This window comes from Dermacentor silvarum, chromosome 3 (genome assembly GCF_013339745.2).
Source record: "Dermacentor silvarum isolate Dsil-2018 chromosome 3, BIME_Dsil_1.4, whole genome shotgun sequence".
In the NCBI taxonomy this organism is placed as follows: Eukaryota; Metazoa; Arthropoda; class Arachnida; order Ixodida; family Ixodidae; genus Dermacentor; species Dermacentor silvarum.
Window position 1 is genome coordinate 51,436,324 of NC_051156.1, and position 26,228 is coordinate 51,462,551.

The following is a 26,228-nucleotide window of genomic DNA, read 5'->3' on the forward strand; positions in this document are numbered from 1 at the left end:
TGCAGTCCACATTTATACATCCAGTTACTGAAAGTGTTCGCAGATATTATTCAGTGATAATCATTTATTGCGTGTAATACAGACTCACTCCCCCAAATTGTCGAAAAATGTAACGATATTAAGCACGTGCGCTCTGCATTAACTTAAACGCAGAAATTTCTGAAGTACTATGTGTGGCTTGCGTTGGCAGAGTTCGTTTTAGTTCTACCTAAATGCACCAAAAAACCTTAAAGCTCTTGTTGTACAAAGCATTGGGCCACTTACTAGTTTCCCTTCCATATTGTACATCATTTATTACCAGCAAGCGTCACTGGTCAGCTAGCGCAATCGGCGAATGTCTTTTTAGAAGCCGTGAAGGAAACAAAGGAGGAACGTGCCTGGAGGTGAAAAGAATCGCGCGCAGGAGAAGTACGTACAATCATCTGGACCTCTGGCCATACAGGGCTAGGTGGAAACGAGGCTGCCGATGCCTCAGCCCGCGCACTAAATTACCGGGATCTGCCTCACCCTCCATCGCCTGATGTTCCAGCACCCAATCCGGCTGCATCCTTCAAATAAATCACGGCCCTGTTCAAATCGCACAGGCTCAGATTTCCACCACCGGCATCGGGCCTAAACAAGGCGGACGAGCGCTGGCTCCTCCGTCTCTACACCAACACGGTATTGTGCCCGGCCATACTCAGAAACTTTAACCCGGCATTCTCCGGGGCCTGCCGACATTGTGACGATCCGTTCGCGGACCCCTTCCACATGGTGTGAGCCTGCCCATCAAACCCGACGGTCCCGCCACACCCCTTCCTATTCCCCCATTCCCGAGAGAGCTGGGAGGCTGCCCTGCTCAGCTTCTCGACCCTGGAGGATCAAAGCGCCCTAGTGGCCCGAGCGCGCGCTGCAGCAGAAGCCACAGGAGTTCTGGACCCCTCCTAGATATTGTGAGAGGCCGGCCCTTAAGGCCGTCCCCAACCCTCTCCTGTCATCACTCAATAAAGTTTTTCACCACCACCACCAGGAGAAAGTACGAAGGAGCGTGCTGACACGATGATGATAATTTAATGGCATACCTTTTGAAACGGAGCGGTGACAAATAGTCACCTAGCCTGCTTGATTTAATCAGGTGTGCTATACTCGTTTTTTAGAATTTTTTTAATACAACGCCTTGTTCTTTGTAGCAGCGAAGCTGTTTAAGCCAGCCGTAATATGTGGTTCCTATCAAGAAATAAAGGAAAATAACCTTTCTTGTCGAGGCGGGATTCAAACCCGCGTAGCCACGGTCCCAAGGTGAGCGTCGTAACCACTAGGCTATAGAGCCACGCTTGTAGAACGTGCATTTATGCGAACCATATGATTGCGTTCGAGCGTCGTCGTTTTCGTCCACAGCTGGTGCGTTCGCATGCTCGTGCTCTGCGAGGTGAATAAGAGGTTTTGCGCGCTATGAAAGCGAGAGAGGGAGATGCATTCACGGAGCGGGTCTGCTGGAACGCGTTGTCGGTATTGCAGCGCTGTGGATCACGGTGTCGGCATTGCAACGCGGTGTCGGTTTTGCAAGCTTCGCTATGCAATGTGCAGTGACGGCCGTAAGTCTGAGAAGCGCGAAAAGAAATGATGCTCATCATCAGTAATAAGATGAAACGTTCGCGCGCACTTCCGTAAAATGCTGGGCTACGATCACCCCGCTTCGCTGTTTCAAGAGCTGCGTGGCCGTGTGCAAGGTTGAGCGTTTTTTTTTTTAACTTCAAAATCTGCCTTGTACCACTAACTCACTGCAGGATAACCGGCCGTATCAGTATGTTCCCTGCTTTTTCCCACCAGTACTCTGAACGTCTATTGCCTATCTCCACTGATAACCGGCTGATGCTTACGTCCACTTTAACCACAAGCGCTTCTAGATGGTGTACGTTATCTACAGTTCTCACCACGTGGATCCCTTCGGATTTCTTTAGGAGGTGCTGAGTGATCTACGGATTTTCGCTGCAGCATACACGTGCTTCATCTAGTTCAGAATATTTGCTCCTATACGCTTTGTTCCTAGGCAACCGGATCGAGCCTCCAATAGCAATTCTACAAGTTTTCCCTTCTAATTTATTTCTTCTCATTCTTGTAAATCTCCAGGGTCCTTTCTTTCATTCTTTGTATCCAATTCACAGTCTCTGTTTCTCTCTGATGACTCCTGGGTTTCTGTTTCCAGTTTCAATTACCCTGTACTTGGTTTCCCACTTTCTAGACCTCATCCTTCATTTTGTGTACACGCTTTCGAGGTACAGATACTTGTACACTTTAGCCGCCCATTTATTTTCATCCACGTTCCTGATCCTTCTTCAAAACTAATTTTGCCTGTGTTTCTCTCTCTTCAAAAGACGCCCAACCCATGTCAACCTGCACTGCCTCATTTGTGGTTTTACCGTGGACTCCTAAAGCCAACCGGCCTACCGATCTTTTGTTAACATCCAACCCCGACAAGATATCCGATTTCAAGAATAGAATTGCATTTGCGAACGTTAGCGTTGGCACCATCACTCTTTTCCAGATTCCACGCACCACCTTATACTTACAGTGGCCCCATAGTGTTCTATGTTTCCTTATTGCTGCATTCCGATATCCCTTTATTTGCAGATTATTTTGGTGGGTGCTTTAGTAAGTCTTTCCTTGGTTTATGGATACGCTGAGGTATTAAGAGGGGCGCGTGAAAAGTTCGTGGCCTGACCGTGACGTATTGACCGTGGGTCAAAATTTTGCAGTAAGTTCTCAACACAGTCAACCCTTGAAGGCTAAACATGTATGACATCGCTCTTGGATTTTCATTATCCCACATTGGTAGAACGTCGGGTCCTGCTTCTCCAAAAAGTCTTTTACGGCGTCCATGACACCTTCATCAGCAGGAAAACGACTTCCACCAAAGTGCTGTTTCATCTGTGGGAATAGGTCGTCGTCCGAGAGAGCCAAATCAGGGGAGTAGGGCCGGTGCGGAAGCAGCTGAATACCACAGGAGTGAACTGCAGCCGTCGCAAGATTTGTGAACTCGCGCATTGCCCTGGTGAAACAACATCCTATTCCGCAGCATCCCTGGCCGTGTTTCCTTATATGCCGACCTCAGTCGTCGAATCTGAGCTGCATAGTATTCATCTTTGATGGTTTGACCTTTCGGGAAAAATTTTAGGAGAATGACACCCTTGCAATCCCAGAATACTGATACCATAACCTTTCCAGCGGATAGCAGCACCTTTGCCTTTTTTTGGGGCGGGGGACGGTTGGATGTTTCCAATGTTTCGAGGCTTCTTTTGAGTTGGGACGAAAGTGCTGCACCCAAGTTTCATCCGTTGTAACGAATCTGTGCGGAAAAATCGTAATATCAGCTTCAAACAGCTACAGATTTCCTGCAGAGTGAAGTTCTCTTTATCTCAAATGTCGAAAGTCTGAGTACCCATCGGGCCGAAACTTTGTGCATGTTCAGGGGCTGTGTTAGGATATGGCCAGCCCTCTCCACTGATATGCCCACACATTCGGCGATGTGCCGCTGTGTGACACGTCAATGAGCCATTATAATGTCTTGCACTTTTTGGACATTTTCATCTGTGCATGCTGTTGAGAGACGACCACTGCGCGCACCATCTTCAATCAATATCTGACCGCGCTTAAAATCGGCAACCCACTTTCTCACCATAGCATAAGGAGGAGCATTGTCCACTAATGTCTCCAGCATTTCCTCGTGAATTTCTTGTGGTGTCAGTTCTCTTTTCTAAAGGTATTGAACGACTACTCGCTTTGCGAATTTCTCCATTTCCATACTTCAGCTTCGCGACCTTGATTTAAACCGCTATACTTGAAACCAAAAAAATCAAAATTAATCCAGATTGCTCATGAGACCATTCACCTGCACAACATATTGCATTGCAAAACAAGACAGTGCGAAAGAGATTTCACGGGTGGGCTGCGAACATTTCAGGCACCCCCATAGTATACTGCTTGACTATGACTCCGGCGGCTGCTGCGTGTGGCGCGGGTGCGCGGGTGCGCGAGCCCTATCTTGAATAAGATCTGCAATGCGGACAGTGCAGGTTTCCAGGCGCACCGAGGGCCGATAGCTTCGTGAGCGCTATCACAGCCATACGCCTGCGCGTCAGCCGCGTTCACGAGCTGAAACCCCACTGTAACTTTTATTGTTTAAAAAAGGAGCCGGAATATCGCTAATGAAGTGTCTTCTAGAAATGTGAGAGCCAAGCTTCGAAAGCTTGTTGGCTTGCGCTTAGATACAGTGCCATAATTAGGCCTGCCTTTGAAAATATAACAGCCGGGAATGCTTCAGCAACAAGACACTCAGTGCCACCACCCACAGACCTTAAGTATTGGTTTTCTAATAAGCGACCAACAGGCGTGAACACATCAGACTAGAAAATATGGAAACTGTCACCTGAAACGAAGTATCTTATTTTCACTAACCCACCTGAATGTTTACACACACCTTTACCAGATTACAGTACGCTGACACGTTTTGCAGGGTGATGTACGATCGCTATCGCCTGCCCAGCTGCTCTCATATAATTTGAATCGCTGATTTTAAATCCTAAGCCATACTCGCCAAGCCTGCTATAGCCTTTCGAGGCTAAAATATGCCAAAATAATTATTCCAAAGGTAGTGCCGGACATATGCACTCGCTAAAACCTACGAGGCCAGTGCGCTACCATCCGGTAACGATATTTTATTTTAAACATTCCCAGAATGCCCAATCTCAGAGGAATGCAAATATATTGCTATGTCACTAGCACGCCGGACCTTTAATTTCTAAAAAAAAATTTTTAAACTCACGCGCGACAGTTTCCGAGCTGTTTTCCAAAATAACTCGTGGTTAGAACACGCTTATAAAAAAATCAAAGCCCCATTCTCAAAGAAACACGGTTGAAGGCGGAGCTTTCGCCCATACATACTGAATGAAAGTCAAAGTCCAAAGCCAACGACACCGCAACGAACCCAAGAGATTCTGAGCGACCCGATGCGGTGCCTATGTGATTTGATTGCTTGTTTAGGATTGTATTTTTTGAACGATGATGTAGAATGAAGACACATTTCGTTAATTGGCCTAGCCTTTATTGTAGATCATGTAGCCGTTGATTACATGCACACGCTCACACTCTCACGGACGACTCTACACTTGCACAGCATTATCTTGTGATCGCTGTCGTAGGTGGTCAAAGGCTCTGCTGTTGCCGATACACAGGATCGGCCTTATGGGCACGATCGCGCTCGTGCTTATGTTCGCGTACGGCAGCCTCTTCTGCCATGCGCTGTACCCGCGGCCTGCCCGTGGGGACGGCCGGGAGTGCATTGTGTGACGCGCGTAATGTAATGTAGATATTGTGGGCATTTCTTAGTCACTTCTTCGTTGGCTGCGCATGTTCATCATCTCATCGGCTTCATCGTCTTCATCGCTTGTAGGGAGTCATCTTGAGACTGATCTGCGCCTCGAGTGTGATCGGTCCGCCGCGTCTTGGGGCGTATTAAAGGTCGTGTTAACGCTACGTCACAAGTGGTGGAGGTGGCTCCTCGGTCCCCCGTCCTCTGCTCGCCCGCTCTACCTCCTGGAGTTTCGCTCAGGTCGCAGGACGAGCCATCTGGCGTTTCTACGTCTACAATCTCGGCTCCGCCTGCCGCAGCCTCTCTATCTTGGATCGTCAGTGGGCCCCAGCGCGACCCCCATCTGTTCGCTGACTTTCGTGGTGAAGGTGTGGAAGATTGGCTTGACAACTACGATTGGGTGAGTTCAGCTATTCCACTGGGACGAGGTGATGAAGCTACTCCACGTCTCCTTCTATCTCACGGGTGTAGCGAAGACTTGGTTTTTCAACCACGAGATCGACCTCATCGACTGGAGTAGTTTCAAGCAGCAGCTCCGACAAGTTTTTGGTACTCCGGCTGTTCGTTCCGCCATCGCGAAGAGACTCGACACTCGCAAACAAGTCGGCGAGTCATATACCTCGTATATAAAGGGTGTCCTCGTTCTTTGTCGACGCGTCAACGCTTCCATGGCCGAATCGGACAGAGTACGCCACATACTCAAAGGCATTCGGCCTCTCGCCTTCAATACGTTTGCCAATAAGGACCCGACTACCGTCTCTGATATTGTAGCTACGTGCCAGCGCCTCGACGAACTCGAATCTGTCCGATTTCCGCCGGACACCCCTGACAACAACCCTACCGCCGATCCTTCGTTGCGTTGCGCGCAATGGTCCACGCAATCATACGCGAAGAGCTGCAGCCTCTTGGCTTCTCGGCAGGTCCCATTCCTACCCACGCCCCCAGTACCACTTTGCGTGACGTTGTCAAGGAGGAGTTGGCGTCTATGGCGGGTACTGCGTATACGAACCCTCTAGCCCCTAGGCCCCCACCAACGTATGCGCAGGGAGCCCCAGTTACCCCAGCCCTCGTGCCATCGATGCCTCCGAAACCAACGCAGACGCACTTGGCTTCGATGTCTACCAACACACCTGACCAACCTTACTTTCCGCCATGGCGTCCAACCCGACATATACGTTACTACTGCGGATATCGTAGCCACAACGCACGTTTCTGTCACAAGCGGCAGCAAGACAAGCGTCGAGGGCGAGGGACTCGCTGAACGGACGCTGTTGGGAGGGTCGCGTCCAGCCGGCGATATAATGCTCGGAACATGCGTCTTGAGGAAGGAGAAAGCGGGAGGCCTGTAAGGCGAATGGTACGTCGACGGTACCTGCGTGAGCGTTGCCGGTGGCGCATCACGGACCATGGCGTGTAGGGTGTGCGCACGAGCGATGGAGTGCTGGACGCGCCACGACGCTTGCATTGCACGGGTATGTGGCATACCTTGTCGGGATGCGACAATGATCCGGCGGCACAGCCGGCGATGATGCGCATCGTGAGGAAGCCACCGGCCGGCCAGGCAAAGTGGGGTAAGGGGCCACAGTAAGGGGCCACAGGTAAGGGTTCGTTAAGGATGCCTGATGTGGGATGCAGTCGGGGTCTCTGATGGTCGTGGCTCGTGTCCGCTGTGGTGATAGCCGGCAAAGTCGGAGGCAGCGGAGTAGGCACGGTGCAGAGCTCGCGCGCCGTCTTGGAGGCCAGCTCAGCGGACGCCGTGAACTGATCGGGTAGAGGGCCAGTCGGGGGCCCAGTGGCAGAAGTGAAGGTGTTAAAAACGGACCCGATGGCGTGCTGCACGGGAGCCGGCGTAGGGTCGGCGATGGCACCACTGTCGCATGTCATCGTTGGAGGCGAGCTAGGCGATGACGTGGCCGGTATCATGGTCGTGTCGATACCCTTGGTGACACCATTATGAGCGTACTCGCACGAAAGAGACCCCTGGAGAGAGCCGGAGGCCGGGGACTGTGCGGTAGCGCATCGGGTGGTCGATGAGGCTTTGTCGGGGCAAGTCGAGGGAGGAAGGCTCGCCTGATGGTGGCTTACGGGCGGCGTTGAAAGAGACGCGTCTGGTTCTGGCCGGGAGGGCGTTGGCACAGAGTCGCGCACCGTGCCGTCAACCTCTGAAAGAGGGCGGTAGGCAGCGCCATAGAAGTTGAGGGCAGACTGCCGCAGTTCGTAAGTAAGGGCGCGGGCCAGGCGATCGAACGCCGAGATGGAGCTGGAGAGCAAGCGGCAGGACGTCGAGGAGTACCACGTGCTTGAACTTCCGGATCCAGATGTGGTTAAGCTCCTGAGCCGCCTCGAACTGGGCGAACCATGAGCCGACGTAGCTGGACGAGAACGGTGGCAGTGGTGGATCGAACTGTGGCTCCGGCCAGGTGGCCATGGCAGGGTGTCGCTCGGTGGAAGGCGCGTTCTCCCGGGTCACCAATGTAGGAGAACGTGACGGGGGCTGTACGAGCAGTGCCGTCGTTCCCTAATCAGAAGGGCGAAGGTGGCAAGCCGATCGGCGGCTGCGATCACCAGCGTGGCTGGCTTCTAGAACGACACTGCGCGTGCCGAGCTTCCGCCTCGAGCAGGCGCTGCGCATCTTTATTTTCTCCTTCTTTGACAGCGGGCGCCAAGGCACCTGCTGAGAGCGCCGAACAAAGCGCCCCGCGCTGTGGTGTCGGTGGGCGCTACACCTTTATAGACACTGGTGCTAGTTTGTCAATTGTTCACCGTGATTTGTGTTCTTGCCTCAGGAAAGTTACCACTCCTTATGATGGACCTACGCTACTCGCTGCTCAAGGGAACGCCATTCGACCTGCCGCCATGTGCACTGTTCTTGTCTACATTGATGGAATTCTGCATTATGTACAATTCGCACTGTTAAGTTCGTGTACCAAGCAGCTGATATTAGGATGGTATTTTCTTCCTACGGCGTCCGCTTCCATCTGCCGTCAGAAACGTGTTCTCCTCATTACCGACACCGCCTATTCGCTTCATACAGATTACGCACCACTTCGTTTGCTTGCTGCAGAAGACACTCAGCTACTTCCTTGCCATCAGAGAATTGTTGCGATCGCGTCGGATGACATTGACCATGGTGACGTGTTCGTACAACCATCTGCGCACTGTCTCATAAGAGAGATAGTCTTGGTATCAGGGCTGGTCCGGTTTGAGAATGGCTCCCAGCATTCGTCTGCGCTACCAAGCCGACATATGAAAAACTTCTGATCCCTAAGGGCACTACGTTGGCTTGCGTCACTAAAGCCGAGCATCTCTCTGTTGTTTCTGTTGAAGCCGCTTCCTCTGAAGCTCCTTCTGTTGGACGTTCTGCATCTCTCTCTGCCCTTGAAGCTGCCATTAGTTCCGACCTGAGCTCTTCACAGTCACAACAGTTGCTTACTTTGCTGAAAAAATATGAAGCTTTGTTTGACGCGCATGCCACTTCATTGGGACAGACTTCCGTCATCACACATCGGATAGAAACAGATGACGTGTCTATTCTTCACCGTCGACTATATCGCGTCTCTTTCGTCGAGCGGCAAGTCATTGAAGAAAACGTCGACGACATGCTGCAACGGAGGATAATACGCCCTTCCGCTAGTCCTTGGTCATCCCCCGCCGTTCTAGTTGGGAAAAAGACAGCTCTGTCCGGTTTTGCGTCGATTACCGGGCACTCAACAAGATCACGCACAAGGATGTGTACCCTATGCCGCGCATAGACGATTCCTTAGATTCACTGCTGAATGCCGAGTACTTCTTGAGTCTTTATCTGCGTTCAGGCTAGTGGCAGATACCTATGCATGAGGACGATAAAGAAAAAAAACAGCGTTTTCACATCAGATGGGCTTTACGAGTTCAATGTAATGCCATTCGGCCTCTGGAATGCACCCGCAACATTGGAGCGCATTATTGCCACCGTTCTGCATGGCCTAAAGTGGAATACTTGCTTGTACTATCTCGACGATATTGATGTTTTCTGAACACCTGCAACGACTGGACGAAGCTCTCACGTGCCTTGCCAACGCTAGCCTACAGCTGAACACGAAAAAGTGCCGTTTTGCCAGCAAGACAATTAAGGTCTTGAGTCACATTGTGAGCCAGGATGGTATTCGTCCTGATCCCGATAATGTTTGAGCGGTTCTTCCCTTCCCTCGCCCCTAACAGACGAAAGATTTGCGCCGTTTATTTGGCCACGCTTCTTATTTTCACCGTTTCATACGTCACGTCGCCTCAATAGCTGCCCCGTTGCACAAATTACTCGGGTCTGGTGTCCCTTTTGAGATGTCTCCCGAATGCGTATCAGCGTTTGCCCATCTGAAAAACTCCCTCACATCTGAACCAGTACTTCGCCATTTCGATGAAACCGCGCCCACACTCCTGCATGCGGGCGCAAGTGGTCATGGCATCGGTGGTATTCTCCTACAGTGAGATGAGTCTTTACGTGATAGGTACGTCGACTACGCAAGCTGAGTACTCAAGCACACCGAGAAGAATTATACCATCACTGAGAAGGAGTGCCTAGCGGTAGTTTGGTAGGTACAGAAGTTTCGACCTTATCTTCACGGCCGCCATTTTACCATCGTAACGGACCACCATGCCTTATGTTGGCTTTCCACGCTCAAGAACTTGTCTAGACGCCTCGGTCGCTGGATTATCTGTCTTCAAGAATACGACTTCACGATTATCTGCAAGTGTGGTTAAAAGCATCAGGACGCAGATGCGCTTTCTCGCTGCCCGATTCCTACGACGCCATGCCATGGTTCCGCTCCTACCTTCCGCGACAAGCTTTCGAACCGTCCTTCCCCGCATGTGTTGTCCTTAACCGCTATTGACCAGACTCCTTCTGATGACCATGGATCGCTCATATGTCACCAACTAGCTGACTCCTACTGTCGACGAATCATAGACCGCCTTCAGGGAACTTCGCGCCCGCCCAACGCCCGCCTTCGTCGACAGCTGACGCAATTCACGCTCGAAAACTGCGCCCTGTACCGCCATATCTTTTACCCTGACGGTCAACGCTGGGTGCCTGTTCCACCTCACTCTCTTCGCACGCATGCTCTTAAGGCCTATCACGAAGACATGACTGCTGGTCACCTGGTTTTCCAGAAAACGTACGACCGGATCAAAGTGGATACGCCAGGCTTCTACTGGCCTGGCTTATCCACTAGTGCAGCGCGGTACGTCGCTTCCTGAGCCATTTGCCAGCTCCGAAAGCTACCAACATCAGGTCAAAGCGGAGAGCTCCAACCAGTCCTGTGTCTGTCAACCCCATTCGGAGTCGTTGGCATTGACCTGTATGGTCCCCTTCCCACGACTCTCACCGGCAATCGATGGATAGTGACAGCCGTCGACCACTTGACACGTTACGCCGAAATAGCTTGCGTGACTTCGGCGTCGGCTCCTGAAGTCGCTGCATTTATACTTCGAGCATTAATCCTGCGTCGCGGTGCTCCTTGTGTCATCCTTAGAGACCGTGGATAGGATTTCCTTTCACAAATCGTAAATGAATTGCTCCGAGCCTCCGCACCACCCACAAGACAACCTCCAGTTACCACCTTCAAACCAACGGCTTGACTGAGTACTTTCATCGCATGCTCTCCGACATGATAGCCATGTACATTCAACCAGACCACACAAACTTGGACGCAATTTTGCCATTCATGACTTTTGCGTACAAACCGCCGTACAACGCACAACTGGTTACTCGCCATTCTACCTCATCTATGGCCGTTCGCCCTCATCTTTTCTTGACGTCTCTTTCTTCTCCATCCCGGTCACTCTAGTTGCATCGTCATGTGAACAATAAATATCACGCCTCCTCCACTGTCGCCAGCTCGCCCGCATCAACACTGAAGCAAGGCAACATGACCGCAAGAACCTCGATGACGCATCCCATCGCGCAGTGTTTTTTCGCCCGGGCGATCAAGTCCTACTCCGAACACCAGTTCGCACTCCTGGCTTATGCGAAAAGTTTCAGTTTCGGTTCATAGGCCGATACCGAGTCTTAGAGTTGACTTCTCCCGTTAATTATCTCGTCCAACCAAGTGTGGTTCCAACTGACCGCCGCTGTCGCGCTGCCGATATTGTCCCCGTCTCTCGCATGAAGCCTTTCACAAGGCGTTCGCCGTCCCTTTAAGTTGCGGCCAGGCTAGCCGCTCTCACGCGGGGGAAATTAGTGAGGGCATTTCTTAGTCACTTCTTCGTTGGCTGCACATGTTCATCATCTCATCGGCTTCGTCGTCTTCATCGCTTGTGGGAACTCATCTTGAGACTGATCTGTGCCTCGAGTGTGATTGGTCCGCCGCGTCATCTATTAGTATCATTATCAGTAGTCGTGTTAACGCTACGTCACAAAATATACAGTTCGTCTGGGTAGCGTGGCGTAGCAGTTCCCATTGTTGTTATCAGTACAACCGCGAATGTAAACTGTAGTGTTCTACGATACCTATGTCGTGCGCCGTTACTCTATTTTGTGCGCAGATGCACAGATAGTTCCATTGTGTAAATTGGCTTTCCTGCAGTGCGTTTTCGGCACTCACGGACGAATCAGTGAGACAGAAAGTTTCGCTTTAGTAACCAATAAACGCCCACTGGGTCCCTGCTGCCTCTGTCAATTAATTGTCTGCTCAGCGAAGTGATGGGCAAAGATCTGGTTCTTTGAACTCCACTACCGACAGAGCACATATCCGAATTCGGTCTCGTCAACTTTTATACGCCTTAGCAAAAGGAGAGAAAGATTGCTTACCTTCCCAGAGAGATCCTTCTTCACTCTCGTGCACTTCATATACTTTGTGGAGCATCGGACCTCGCGACGACCGTTCACTTTCAGGTAGTGGCTTTATCCTCAGCTTGCTGTTGATCACACCCTCCTATGGGTCAAAGATTGTCAACTTAAGCAGTTGTATTAAAACGCATAAAACATTTTCCATCGAGGATCAGAGCCACACGTTGCAGGTGCAGCGCAGCCTGACATCAAATTTCAGATAAAGTTAAAGCGAGCCAATGGCGTCCTGAAATAAGCGCGCCGCCCTAGGTGGAATATTCCCCGGCAAAATGAAAATTAAAGTTTATTTCTTCTACATCTAAGTTATATTTAAAATCCTGTAATTCTAGATTGCTACATTTTAGTAGGATTTAAGGTACTTGAGCATAAAGTTATATGAAACGTGTAATGACATCGTTTTTATCACAGTGATTACTAAATTTTTGTGGACCCCCAAAGACTTTACTACATTCAATATTCAAATGTGGATTTATTCGTGGGCAATAACGTAAACGGGTCAAGACGCGCTCCTTCTATTCTGTCTTTGTCATTCTATCTGATAGTAGAGGGACCAGTACGGTTATACACTAACAAAACGGGCTTTTAGCGCACATTTTAATTGGAAATGCCAATTTGAAATTGCGGCTCTTATGCACCTGCCACTAACAGTAACCGCCATTTTGGCCTGCGTTCTGACATCGGCAACCGCGGGGTACCGTGGTGTGAACTGCTTCAAAACACTCAGAGATCACATCGGACCCCGTCGTGGCCCACACACTCTGTCACCCGACAGCGCGGCAATGACGTCGCCATTAAATACTGCCCGCGATTTCCTCTTGCTCAGGCTAAAAATGGCACAAAGCAGAGCACACCCACCTAAAATTATCTCGGATTCACTGTGGAGGCGCGCATGCCAATACAAAATAACTGTGACGCGTTTGCGTCTTCTACCGGCGCTTCTAGAGCTTGCAGCGCACAAAACGCGCGGTTTCCGAGAATGGCTTTCCTTGTCCCTAGAGGAGCGTAGCTGGGTGTGCGATTGATTTTTTCACCAGTTTCTGCTATCAGTCTGCCTTACGGTTCAACTGCGAGATTTAAAAAATTGACTCACAATCCCGGCCCTGCGAAAGAGGATGTCCAGCGAAGCTGATGAAATCCACCACTATAACGCTAAGGGACGTGTGCACTGCTTTATTGCGCAATTCCTCCTCCGGCGAATTATTCAGCCACAGCACAATGTGGACGGCCGTACTTCCCCTGTTCTGGAATTCCACGGCAATACGGCCAGCGTCAACACGCCCCCGTTGGTCGCATTGCCGTCTGTATTCCGTTTGCCGCTACTCGTATTCACGCTGCTCCTCAGATTCTTAAAATTGTGTTGCCTACTCACAGCGGTGCTGCAACAGAATTGAAATAGTTGCTAGGTTGGGTCTTTTACATATGACCGGCTAGTGACGTCACTCCCCACGTCGCAAGCTGCCGTCGCTGCGGTAGCTTGAGGAACAGCAATACTTACGGGAAACGTATGCGGGAAGCGCTACGTCCCGCACATTATTATCACGAGCGCCTTATCATCAATCATGTGGTAGGTATTTTTGTTTTGTGCTTTTTCTTGAATGAAATGGATGATGTGCTGTATGTTGTATGCGTGATACCAAAGAATGTATGCACTTCGCGCTTGAATCAGTACACGTTTGTTTTTTCTTCTTTTTTTTTTTACTCGCTGAAGGTATTTTTTCCGTCGGGACGACGCTGACAAAAATCCCAGCCATCTGCAGACTGACAGCTTCGCTGCACGATTTAAATGCAGATTGTATGCCGCAACAAAGCGCGCTCAAATTTTCCCACCTTGCCGTGGGAGCGATATTTTTAACATGTACTGCGTACTTCAAACTAAAAAAATGGGTGTCATGGCCCCTTTAAACTGCACTGCCGATAAATGAATGCAGTGTGCTGCAATGCAAATCATTGTTCACAAAAGTACGGAATCTGACTACCTCACTGAAACTGAACATTGGAAAACAGTGCATCCAATAAAGCTAAAGAAAGACCTACTCAGGTATTCAAACAATGTGTAAGCGACCCGGAGAGAGATGGGCTTGCTTGGTAGTCATCCAAAACAATAACAACGCAAGAATATCTTCACTCTTTTCACATATTTCAGGGTAACTTAGAGAAGAGTCTGTTACACTTTTGTGAGTTCTAGAGTTGCGGCGTACATTCAATCTTTTTATTGCGATAACAATTATATGGACACTCTAGGCACATTTGTGCCGTCACCGTCGCTGTGAGGTTCCGTATAAAGTCTAAGGGTAATAAAAACGTCGCCGTGCGCCGTATGCTGTATGTGTGAGTAATAGCGCGCGAGGGTGCACCGGCGATCGCGACTCAATCTCGCGCACGCAAGGGAGGAAATCGGGGTGGAAGCGCGCCTTCTTCCCTCGCGCGCAAGACTCCGGAGGGTAGGGAGAAGGGTGGCGCGTTCTACTCTGAGGGACCCGACCGGCCGGGTCGCACGCGACTGTGACAGGGACAGAGTCCGCCCTGTGCTGTGTTTTCGCGGCTTAGTTCGGATTGATGTAAGCGGCAGCGCGAATATGAATTCGCTTGCTGCTGCTGCCGCGCTTGCTAACACCAGTGTTTTTGACTCCGAGTTTGCGCGGTCATCGAGTGAGATGTTTTCATGTTTGCTTGTGCGCGCGTGATATGATGCTTGTTAACTTAGTTAGTATGCCTATGTTTACAAGTTTATACGGCCAATAAAACAACTATGTTTACTTCGTATAGCTATCCACTAATTTGTTATCGCAATCGATGCTATTCCTTTCCGAAAAAAATGCGACTTTTGTAATCAGTCCAGGTTGCTACTGGACTGATATTGGTATTCATGAATACTCTTCTCTGTTAAAAGCGTCCAGCACGATGCTGAGATAATAGTGTCAGTACCAACTCGGTGAAAACATCCAATGACCAAAAATAAAACAACAAACGTGTGGAACCTTGGCGCTGGTCGAAGCTCAAAACCAACGAAGGGCAATGACCCATATGCACAAAGATACAGGCAATGCCTTCGGTCGAGAAAGAATGTCGCAATTTTCCCCGAAAGACGAATAATTGATTTCTACAGCAAATTATTATACTACTATACGAAGTAAGGCTAGTGGTTTTATCGGCTGCATAAACTTGTAAATATTCGCTTACTAACTAGATTAATAAGCACGGTGTCACGCGCACACCGGCAAACATGAACACACCTCACTCGATGACTGCGGACACTCGCTGGCCAAACCCAAGCTTGAGGAAGATCGGCAGCTGCAGTGAGCGAATTGACTTTTGCGCTGCCTGTCACTTCTTCGCGAACTAAGCGGTGAGAACACAGCGCACAGGAAGCTAACAACCCAGGGTGCACTTAGACTCTGTACCCATCGCAGATCGCTTTCAAGTTTGGGCTCGCGCGGCCGCCCTCAGCCGCAGCATACACAGTTACCGCCGGATTGAAATAATTTCGCTTCATAATCACACCGTAAGAAGCATACTATCAAATTAAGAGTGAAAGATTTAAAAAAACAATAATTGGAATAATGGAATCCCAAATCAAAATTTATATGGCATGGCATTGTAAACATTGATGTGCGTGTGCCCTGCTACGGATCCTTCAAATGATAACATCATAGCAGCCTTCAAGGGAGTCCGAGCTGGCACAGTAAAATTCCCACCACCATCCTCTTTAGGATGGAGAAGTGCCAAGTACAAAAAAGTATCAATAGATACGGTTCAGTTACTAAAGAAGAGACATATTGAAGAAATAGGTAGGATAGACTTGTGTTTATCAAATTTAGCTGTAGAGCACAAACTCTCAGCCTCGTTAGCGTCTCCTACACCTGTAGAAGTTTAAAAAATTGTACTTTGAACAAATATTGTAATGCGGATGACACATTGTATTTTGCCACAAAAAAGATTATTCCTTCGCAATCAGGCCGTTGTGATAAATGACGTATTCGGAAGTATACAAGCCATTAGACTCAGTAAAAATGCCTTAGCCAGAGAAACAGTCAGATTACGTCAATCCTCTTCATTCGACCTTGTTTCATTTGACGTTTTGCCTAATTCGAATGCATTGGAATGTTCCTCTGTGAAACCATACATTGCTACGAAAGAAAAATTTGCTTAGTTCGAACTCGAACGCAAGCCGCTTCGGTCAATTCGATGCCAATCGAGGCGCACCAGTGCTCCCTCACGCGCGCTACGATTACTATACGTTTATAAAAAAAATAATACAAAAACTCGCTACCCCGGTCCTACAAAAATGGATGCCAAGCGAAGCTGTTAAAAAGCACCACGACAACGGCTGCGGGTGCTATGCAATGATTTATGGTTTAAGAGTAATGGTAGTAGTGCTATGTTACAGTAATAGTAGGAATGGGAGCAATAGTAATTTTCAGAACAGGCTTAACCCAGTCCATAGCAATGCTGCAACAACATTGAAACCAGTTGCTGGGCTGGTTATTTTATATACGAAAGGCTAGGGGATGGCACACCCCGAATCGTAAGCTGGCGTCGCCGCGGCAGCAAGGTAAATACACCTGGTAGCGAAGCTTCCATACAAGCCCATACGTTCAAAACATGGCGGTTCATCGGCGGCTCATGAGGCTTAGCGCCATCTGTGTGAGGAGGGAACACTTCCGGCGGAAGAAAGAATAATGTGACGCCATATCCGTTAAAAAAACAGAAGTGACGTCATTTTGTTCTCAAAGGCGCGAAATTTGTTTGCGGGGTGCTGCCTTTACAGCTGCATAATCAAGTGCCCCGCCATTCGACGTGATGGGCGTTCCGAGCTTTCAGCGCGGAAACCGATGCAGGAAAAGTTCAGCCATACGGGTGTGGAAATCGCACCGTTGCGCAGAACATACTTTTTTTGTTTGGAGGACGACGAACGCTTTGGGCGTAGAGAGCTCGTCCTTTCGTCGGACGCCAAGCCCGTCGGCCAGCGCTGTACCACGAAAACAACTAACTAAAGTGAACAATTATCTGGCGGTCGCAACTCACTACTTTTGACTGAACAGGTGAAGAAACAATAAAACTACACGCGTCACCTAATTCAGACAAACGTCGACAAGCAAAGCAGCACAACATATGAGGGGGGCGTTGTGTAACAGGTGAACTTTACGAGTGTCCCTTTCCGCCCAATTCAAGAGCTGCATTGCACTGCAAGTGATAGCGGCTTCAACGCCCGCTGCTATCGGTGGGTGCTGAAAAAAGGTATTTATTGATAATGATCAAGTAAAATAGAGTTGTTCTTTTCTCGCCATGCGTATGTAAAATTGATTAGGAATTTTATTTTCGTTGATTGAATCTAACTGTGTATCGCTTTAATTAAAAAAAACGCTTTATTCCTTCGCAATGTTTGTTCCCTCCAAACATAGTCGCGCTTCAGTCGCGGCTCCCATAACCACCCTTACTGAAGCGGTGACAATTCGTTCTGAACCGCTTTTCGCCCGAAGCTTCGCGACCATTTGAATGGACCTTGGTGGCAGCTTGTGAACCTCATATAAATCTTTCCCGGGAAACGTACGGGGTGAGCGCTACGTGCTTCGGAATGCTACCACGAGCGCATTATAATCAATTATATGGCTCGGATGCTTTTTTGACCTTGTTCTTTATTGAAACGATGATGTTCTGTAGATTGTATGCGTAATTCTAAAGAAGGTGTGCACTGTTCGCTGCACTTTTCTTAGTGCTTGTAGCCTCTGCCTTACGGGGCTATAAGCCTTTTCATTTTTTGCTTGCTTACGGGGGTATGAGCCACTCATGATGATAGTTTTCTATCGACGGACGCGAAAGAATCCCGGCCTACTATCGATATGCAGTTTCGCAGTAAAATACAAGAAATTCAGCCGCCGATGGTACTGCTTCCGCACTTGTGAAGCTGTTTTATATGAATTTATCTTTATCTTTGGCGCCGATGCTCCTTCCGCAAGTGAAGTTATCCGTTGCTGTTTCTTTCCTGTCGCGTGATACTGAGCAAACGTTTAAAGATGTCGGCGCTCTTCGCTTCAGACCGGTTAAGTCGCCGTTCAAGAGCAAGAAACAGAAAGTCATTATAGAATTATTGAAGCACCCAAAATATATGAACTATATACGTTCATTCTGATACCGTTTCTTGAGCCTACCTTTTGTATAATTCGACCGTATTTTACGGTCCCGCAAGCGTAAAAGTAAGGGGAGTCTACTGTACTTGAAACCAACCTTTGTGGCCAGCTGCCCAGACTAACCGTACTAGACGTAGGTGGAGGCATGCTACACGTAGGGATTCTGTTTTTATTAGGCGAATTATTATCGATGCAGAAAGCGAAATAGATAACGATAACGAATATGTTCCGATTACTGCTGCCGAGCGGGTTGGGTGAAGTTTGTGTAGCGATTTACCTACCACAACAAGTTCAGACAATGTAATTGAAAATGAAAACAATGCCGTTGAGAAAACATTCGTGTTATTCTCAGTAAAATAATGTGGCTTGATATTTCAGCGAAACCGAAAACAAGGTTTATATAATCTTGAAAACGAAACCGATAAAAACATCGAATAAAGAATGTGCCAGGGGTGCAGCCAGTCTAAACAATTCTCACATTTCGCATGTGGGGCACTTATATAAAAGCGTCAACCAAGAGTTATCTTTCCCGCCATCGTAGACTAGATATTTGCAAACGAAGAGTGCTCTGACTTCGTCAGTTCAGTTCACGCACAAGTTTCCTTCTATGCATTTTTTCAACAGTTGCAGACGTGATGCACACTATGCGATCTAGAATATTGTATTATAAGGAAAGGGCAGATACCTGCTGTACTCTACCAGTGCATCGGGACAGGGCAAAAACATCAATGAAATGGCAGTAGAGCGCGTTCTCGGTAAATTTGCCTGTGACTTACCCCATGAGACTGCTGAGTCGTCTCATATGGAACTTATTTATGGCTCTTAATTTGTTGTTTCTATAAAGGTGCTAATATTGAACAATATACGTACGACTTTCACGAAGCCGTCTTGCTCTCGTATTCGAAGAGAGGATTGGTGATGTGTGTCGTGGTACAGGCTCTCTTGAATAGAAGACGTGTTTACCTGTGAAAGAAATTGTTTGTGGTGGCGGTCATTCATAACCACCAGACTATAAATTTTTGCTTTGAAAAAAGCATTTGGGTCCATCAAGTTTTCTTTCTAGAATCTATATATGTGCTAGTGCCATGTATCTACCAATTTTAGATATGCTAGGATAATGCACCTTTTTTCAAATTTAGTTGCGGAGATTACCGCGATTGAACGAACGGCTATTCGGTTTCCTGACATGCAATTTCTTTGTTAAAATATTTCACTTAGCTCGAATCGCCGCGTTACCATATTTTAGCTATACTCCAAGTTTCACAACATAAGGATTGCTGTTGCTCCACATCACTGCATTTAACCTTCTATTTCATACGGCGGAAATGTGTAGAAATTACGCTTCCCTCAAAATTTTAAACAAAGATATCAAATTCAGAAATATTTTATACGCCACTAGGAAGTGTGGTCTTGACAATTATTTTGATCGAATTAGGCATTCTATAAATATAACAAGTGCGTGTTTATCTATGCCTTCATTTCAACACAGGCGCTGAGGGATTCTTATTAACCACTCGCAATAAAAAAGATCATTGTATTACATTAAAAGACGGGAAAAACGCTACTTCTCCAGTTCCATTTGATGTTTAGAAAAAGAAATCATTGACGTTACCCTTGACAACGACGCGGGCGGTCGGAAAGGTCGAAAAGTTTTGCTTTCTTCAATCGGCGCTGCCCGCCCTTTCGCGTTTCAGTAGTTTCATGATCCCGTAGTGCTGCGCTCGTTTTGCTTGCTCGCGTAATTCGCACAAACTGCCAGAAGCATACAATGCCACGTCTACGTGATGTCGCGGGATTCCCGAGCGGTCCACGGCACTTGACCAAGACCTGCTGCAGCGGCGAATCCAAAGCTGTGTATTCGCTCGGTTTCTCCATGGCCACACGCTTGCGTTTCGCGGATAAAACACTAGCACCCTCTATCGGGTGCCGTTTGACTCATCGACGGCAGTAAATGGTGGCGATGGCGTATGCAATGTCACCATTCCCCGCTCTGGGGCGGGTGATTTAAATGGCACTAAAGGTATACGGAGCTTCCAGACGCAATTTTCCTGTAAAAAAAAGTATTTTCTTGGCCCGAAACAACCACTGCGATTTTTCTAGAATGGTATTTCAACAGTCCATAAAGACCTAGTATTTGCCTCTAGGGTGCTTTGATTAGTACTTTGATTTGGGTGCATATTAAAAACATGCAGCCAAATCAAAGTACAAGAGCACGTTTGCGTTTCTCCCCCTATGTATGACGGCCGCCACCCCAGCCGGTAATAAGCACGCCACATCGTGCTCATCACTACAACTTTATAGCCATTGATATTATACAGTGGGTGGAACAGACTGATATAACCAGTCTTGTCTACTATTAGTGGTACAGTGAAATTAAACATATTTCGTCTAATTGTTCTTTCACAGGAGGGACAGCCGCAGATATCAGAGGTGCAAGGAGCTAAAATATAGTGTTCTCGAATAGACAGAAACGCATTGTCGGCTCAGTGTTGGTGTAAAAAACAAGAATTTTCCAAAACACTCTATAAATTGTGGGGCCTACTTTTTACTCTACTTTTATTACAAAGTATTGGTTGGCTCATTCCAGGCACTTTTTCGGCAGGCAGGTTCCTGTGTCGCCCAGTTTCGGGCAAGTTCAATAAAAGTACCAAAGTGGTATATAGTGAGATCAGGCCTTAGCCACCCTAGGTAACAGTCCGGTGCTCTCGTATATAAGCCATAACGACACGAATACTTCTCCAATGAGAGCTAGCGCGTTCCAATGTCTGGCGTGTGCGCTACACTGCATAGGACGGGCGCACATGCTCCAATGACTCGGCTCTACAGATCCAGATAGACTCGGAAATGAAACCCACTAGCAATAAGGTATCTTTCCACCGTCTTTCGCCTGTTTCACGCCACATATCAAGAATTTGCATATACAAGTAAGAGCGTACTAGCTTTTCTTATTATTTCCCCGTAACCGCTAGGACTATAAGACGCTGTCTTATACTGCACCGTCTTTGCGATCGGCCCAATTCGCAAAAAACAGGTAGTAACGTTTCAACTTCTACTTTATTTTCACATTCCCCCTCCTTTTCTCACAAAGAAGAAAAAGCAAGGGAAAGAATGCAAGGGCAAGGAACAAAAAGCTGCATAAAAGCAGCTTCATGGGATTCCTTCCCCTTTTCTTGGCATCAGTTGCAGCAAATACAAATACAACAATAGGTTACAGAAGTATAAAGCATAATCACATCTATACATGTACAAACATCTATATTTAAGAAGTACCCGCCGCGGTTGCTCAGTGGCTATGGTGTTGGGCTGCTGAGCATGAGGTCGCGGGATCGAATCCCCGCCACGGCGGCCGCATTTCGATGGGGGCGAAATGCGAAAACACCCGTGTACTTAGATTTAGGTGCACGTTAAAGAACCCCAGGTGGTCCAAATTTCCGGAGTCCCCCACTACGGCGTGCCTCATAATCAGAACTGGTTTTGGCACGTAAAACCCCATAATTTAATTTTAATTATATTTAAGAAGTACATTTACCCGCACATATATAAAGCTCATAGTGCATGAATGTAGCAAATGTAGATTTACGCTTTACAGGTTTTTATTGCTAAATATCGGCAGTATCCAGCGGTACAAAAAAATTCGGAAAAAAAGGAAAATAAAAAAGGTTTGAGACATTGTCAGCAGAAATGCAAATTTTATTTTTATAAACATTTACCATTATTTATTACTAATACCGATAATCAGGGTCCTGAAGCTGTCACCAAAATAAAAAGAGGTTCGAGACATTGTAACCAGAGTTGCAAATTTATTTTTATAAAACTTTACCATTATTTATTAGTAATACTGATAATCAGGGTCCTGAAGCTGTCACCATCATGCTAACACGCATATTTGCTTGATGAACAAAAAAAAAATTCAGGGCCCTTCCACTCCGAGAAGATGGTCGAATAGCGAAGCTGTGTTAGTTGCACTGTGTTACGAGTTTTACATGTGCATGTGTTGCACGTGATGAAATTGCGTAAACACAGATATACAACACCAACTTATATTGAAACGTTGCGAGGCGAGAAGAGGCAGCGACTTCCGACGCTACTCAACGAGTGTACAGTTTTCTGGTATAAACCTGCGAAGCTGCCGCAAGAGCCATCGGCTGCAGTTACGGACACCGCATGCGTACGGCGCGAACGCTGGGAAACGCGGACGGCATGCATCAGCAGCATGCCGTCCGCTCATGCTGTCCACTAAAAACGCGATGTTTTTATCGGCCTCGTTGGTGATGCTACTATCTGCGGTTGTATCAGTCTGTTTTTTTTTTTTTGCGCGTACAGGTTGTTCCGCCCTTTTTGCGCCAGTCATGAGAGAAGAGACGTGCCTGTTCACGAGCTAACTCTCGCTCACCCTCGCGGTAGACAGCCTCTTCCCCCGGAGTACGCACTTCTCATGGTCTTCCCATAGTCGCATCGCAGACCTGCAGCGATGCGCCTTCGTTAAGTGAAAGGGCGCGCCGCAGAGAAATAGCTTCACTTATACCCATCGCCTCTCCTCCTCGCGCCCGCGCGGCTTCTCATTGGTCACGTCCTCCACCAACGCGCGCCCTCTCATTGGTCGCCTCCTCCCTCGGCACGCCTCTCCTCTACTGCTGGTCATATGACCTGCCCTCCTGCGGCGCGGCTCCTATCCTCTCCTGGTCACGTGACCTGCGTAACGCCCCCGGACAGAGCGCGAAGCCTCGGCTTAGAACCGTTTCGCCGTTAAACCTTGGTCCATCTAGTAACGCTTTGGAGCACCCCAAACGGGGCAGGATTGATAGCTTCCTGCAAAGTGCTTCACATAGCATTGATTCCTACAGTGCGAGGGATATGCATAGTTTCTTTTCTGGAGATGGATCAATTCAACAACCGCGATCGTCGCTCGCTCGCACCGTCTCTTATCTCCACACGGCTCTGACCTTTATGTGCTCAGTTTCCGTTGAAGCGATAGACCGCACGTACGTTCGCCGCTGCGGCGTATCCGCTTGCTGCCAGAGTTTTGACGGTCGTTGTCTGCAGTCATTCAGTGTGATCTATTCATGTTTGTTTGTGCGCGCTCACACCACGCTTGTTCATTCAGTTAGTAATAGTCGGGCCACATTTTCCAACGCACGCTACACATGCAATGCTGCCCGGATCGCCAGTGCAGCGCTACAGATGTGTCCCTTCGCACGCGCTGCCCACGGGAAGCGCTTCTCATCAACACCACCGTTTCACACGCGCCTTCTCGTGGTCATCGAGTGTCTCGTCATGTCGGTCTACTTACGCCGCAGCACACCTCCTTACTTAATCAGCTCATGTTTACTACAATTCATATTGCTACCAAAGCCGCTCACCTTACTTCGTATGACATTGCTGTGTTGCTATTTATCCAGTTCACAGTTACGCCTTTAGTAAACGCTAATAAGAAACCATCGGCTCTAGTTTCCTCTTTTTGAACCTTCTTGGCAGTAAATGCTCATTCAGTGGAGGAATGGAAGACGCTTCCTATTGTGATAATTTATAATGAGACAGCCAAATCGCCAATCCTTTGTTTAGATACCAGCCTTGTCGACGAAGAGTAGTTAGCCACTTACTGCCTTTACTGGCAACGATAGCAACAAAACATGATGTCACTCTTCGTGTTATTATGGTTCGTATGGTCTTCGCATAGTTGTGTTACCCCAATATTCATATATTTTCATAAACATGCAGCCTCAAAATATCCCACACTTACCAAGTCGAGTTCGTTCTCTTGGTCACTGGCTGTAAGGAAATGAAGTTCATCCGCCAGCACGGAGCTCCTCTCAAGATTGAGTATTATCTTGTCATTAATGTGAAGGAGTAAGCTTGACGTACCAGCCCGTCTTTGCAGTAGGGTAGGATAGACAAAAAATTCATCTGTTTCATGTAAGAAATGCAAGCGAATGGTACGTAAGCCATCAATCATTTCATAGGAGAATCGTGTTAAAACTAAAACAATGAACGTCATGATCTGATACACTTTGACGAAACCTGTTTTGTTGTTAACGTGTACAGAAGACCATTCCCAAGAACTATCTACTATAATTATCATCACTGATCACTTACTCCTAATGCGGAACGAAAGGCAGCTGCGGGAGTTTCCCAATAACCTTAACAGTATATGTTGCTGGCCTAGTTGGTTTAACTTGCAGGTTTAACACGTGCACATCTTAGGCGGAGGCAGTGAAGTAGACGCAAGAGAAGCACTAACTAATAACAATTGCGCTTCATCCGCCGGGGTGGCCCAGTCAGCTAAGGCCTTGCGCTGCTGAGCACGAGGTCGCGGGATCGAATTCCGGCCGCGGCGGCCGCATTTCGATGGAGACGAAATGCAAAAATGCCCGTGTGCTTGCGTTGTAGTGCACGTTAAAGAACCCCAGGTGGTCAAAATTAATCCGGAGCCCTCCACTACGGCGTGCCTCATAATCAGAACTGGTTTTGGCACGTAAAACCCCAGAAAGAAGAACAAGATGCGCTTCATCAGTTAAGCCAATATCGTGCTTAAATTGTCCACAGCCCCATCACTCTATCTCATCCCTAATTGACTGTGTTTTGCTTCCCCTGCCAACCTTGCGGTTGCCCTAAGTGAGCATAACTTACCAGTGCTATGCATTTCACCACTTGCGATTTGCAATTTCTATTCATAACCAGAAGTAGAACTTGAGCTATATGCAACCGTTTCTAATCCATATGGCAGTTTCCTTAACTCCTAGTACAAGTAGAAATACGGCGCCAATTCTGAAACAATTACCACTGAAGAAATAATTATAACTCATCCATTAAAAAGCACGAACACAAAGCATTGCTTTTTAAAAGAAGCTTTTTCAAAGAAGTTCCTTCGCGTTGTCACCGTCTCCCCCAACTATGCGGTAACATCAACATATTTAACCTTTCTAAGTGTGGCAGAAAGCTAGTATTATATTTACCATCACAACACATCTGAGGAGCTTTTTTCATAATTGTTTACCAGAGCATTTACGCTTGCTGATTTCCTGTGTCGTCGCGCTTTTCGCATGTAGCCTAGTGCTCTGCGTGCACAAATTGAAGCGCTCAGTGCATTAGCAAAGGCTACTTCTGAGAAGGTCATCACAGGTGCGTAGATTCTTATCCTGGTGAACGAACTTTCTGTACGGCTCAATCAATAGTGAGTATATCCTTCGACTACACATTCGGTTGCTTTCCGTTATGGCAACTAACTAGCCTACTCGTCAAGCATATGCAAAATCAGCCTAACCACGAGAACATTAATACAGCGACACATATCGACGCCACAGGAACTCCCCAGCGGCTCGCTTGATGCAGCGTATAGGTTTTAGTACATTACAAAGATATTTACTCAAGCATTCAAATACCAATCAGGTCCACTCAATTACAGGTCCAATTGCTACATGAATCGATAAAACCGCGTATTCATTTCATTGCAGGGAACTTCGAAGAACAGTCGGCTAAGCGTGCACAATTTCATATTAATGCGAAAATACTTATATTGTGGCTTTTGAGTAGATAAAGCAACTGTCATCTTAAACAAATAGTGAAGTATAAGTATGAATTCTCAGTGAGCCTCTCTTTGACCAAGCTGCTAAATTACCTCCATAACAGGTGAGCAGAAATTGTAGAAACACAATGGCGGGAAGCATTCTTCTTTGGTTGCGAAACGCACATTTAGGGCAAGCTACCGTTTTATCCTAGTCTCATGTTTTCCTAGAATATATACATTGCAATCTGCCAGTGCATTGGCTCTCATATAGGTTAATACGCCAAAGAGTTGATAAGATCAACATCAATCACGACTTCTGACTGACGTTGTAGGAGTAGGGCTGTTGTTTTGCGTTCCTTACATAAGAAAAGGGCAGTCAAACGCCGTCTACAAAAAATGAACGCGGCATTGTAACCAGAGGGTTCAACA

General features: G+C 47.7%; 1 protein-coding gene across 3 annotated transcripts in view; it reads right to left on the minus strand.

Moving 5' to 3' along the window:
- Positions 1–26,022, minus strand: part of LOC119444336 (venom metalloproteinase antarease-like TtrivMP_A) — a 1,295,510-nt gene extending 1,269,488 nt beyond the window's left edge. For all 3 annotated transcript variants that reach the window (XM_049663284.1, XM_049663283.1, XM_049663281.1), the window contains exons 1-4: positions 25,911–26,022; positions 24,036–24,199; positions 19,166–19,258; positions 12,129–12,252 (exon numbers count right to left, since the gene is read on the minus strand). In XM_049663284.1, coding sequence (XP_049519241.1) covers positions 12,129–12,252; positions 19,166–19,258; positions 24,036–24,199; positions 25,911–25,959 — 430 coding nt within the window. In that variant the 5' untranslated portion in view covers positions 25,960–26,022. The remainder of the gene's footprint in view (positions 1–12,128; positions 12,253–19,165; positions 19,259–24,035; positions 24,200–25,910) is intronic.
- Positions 26,023–26,228: the final 206 nt, after the last annotated feature.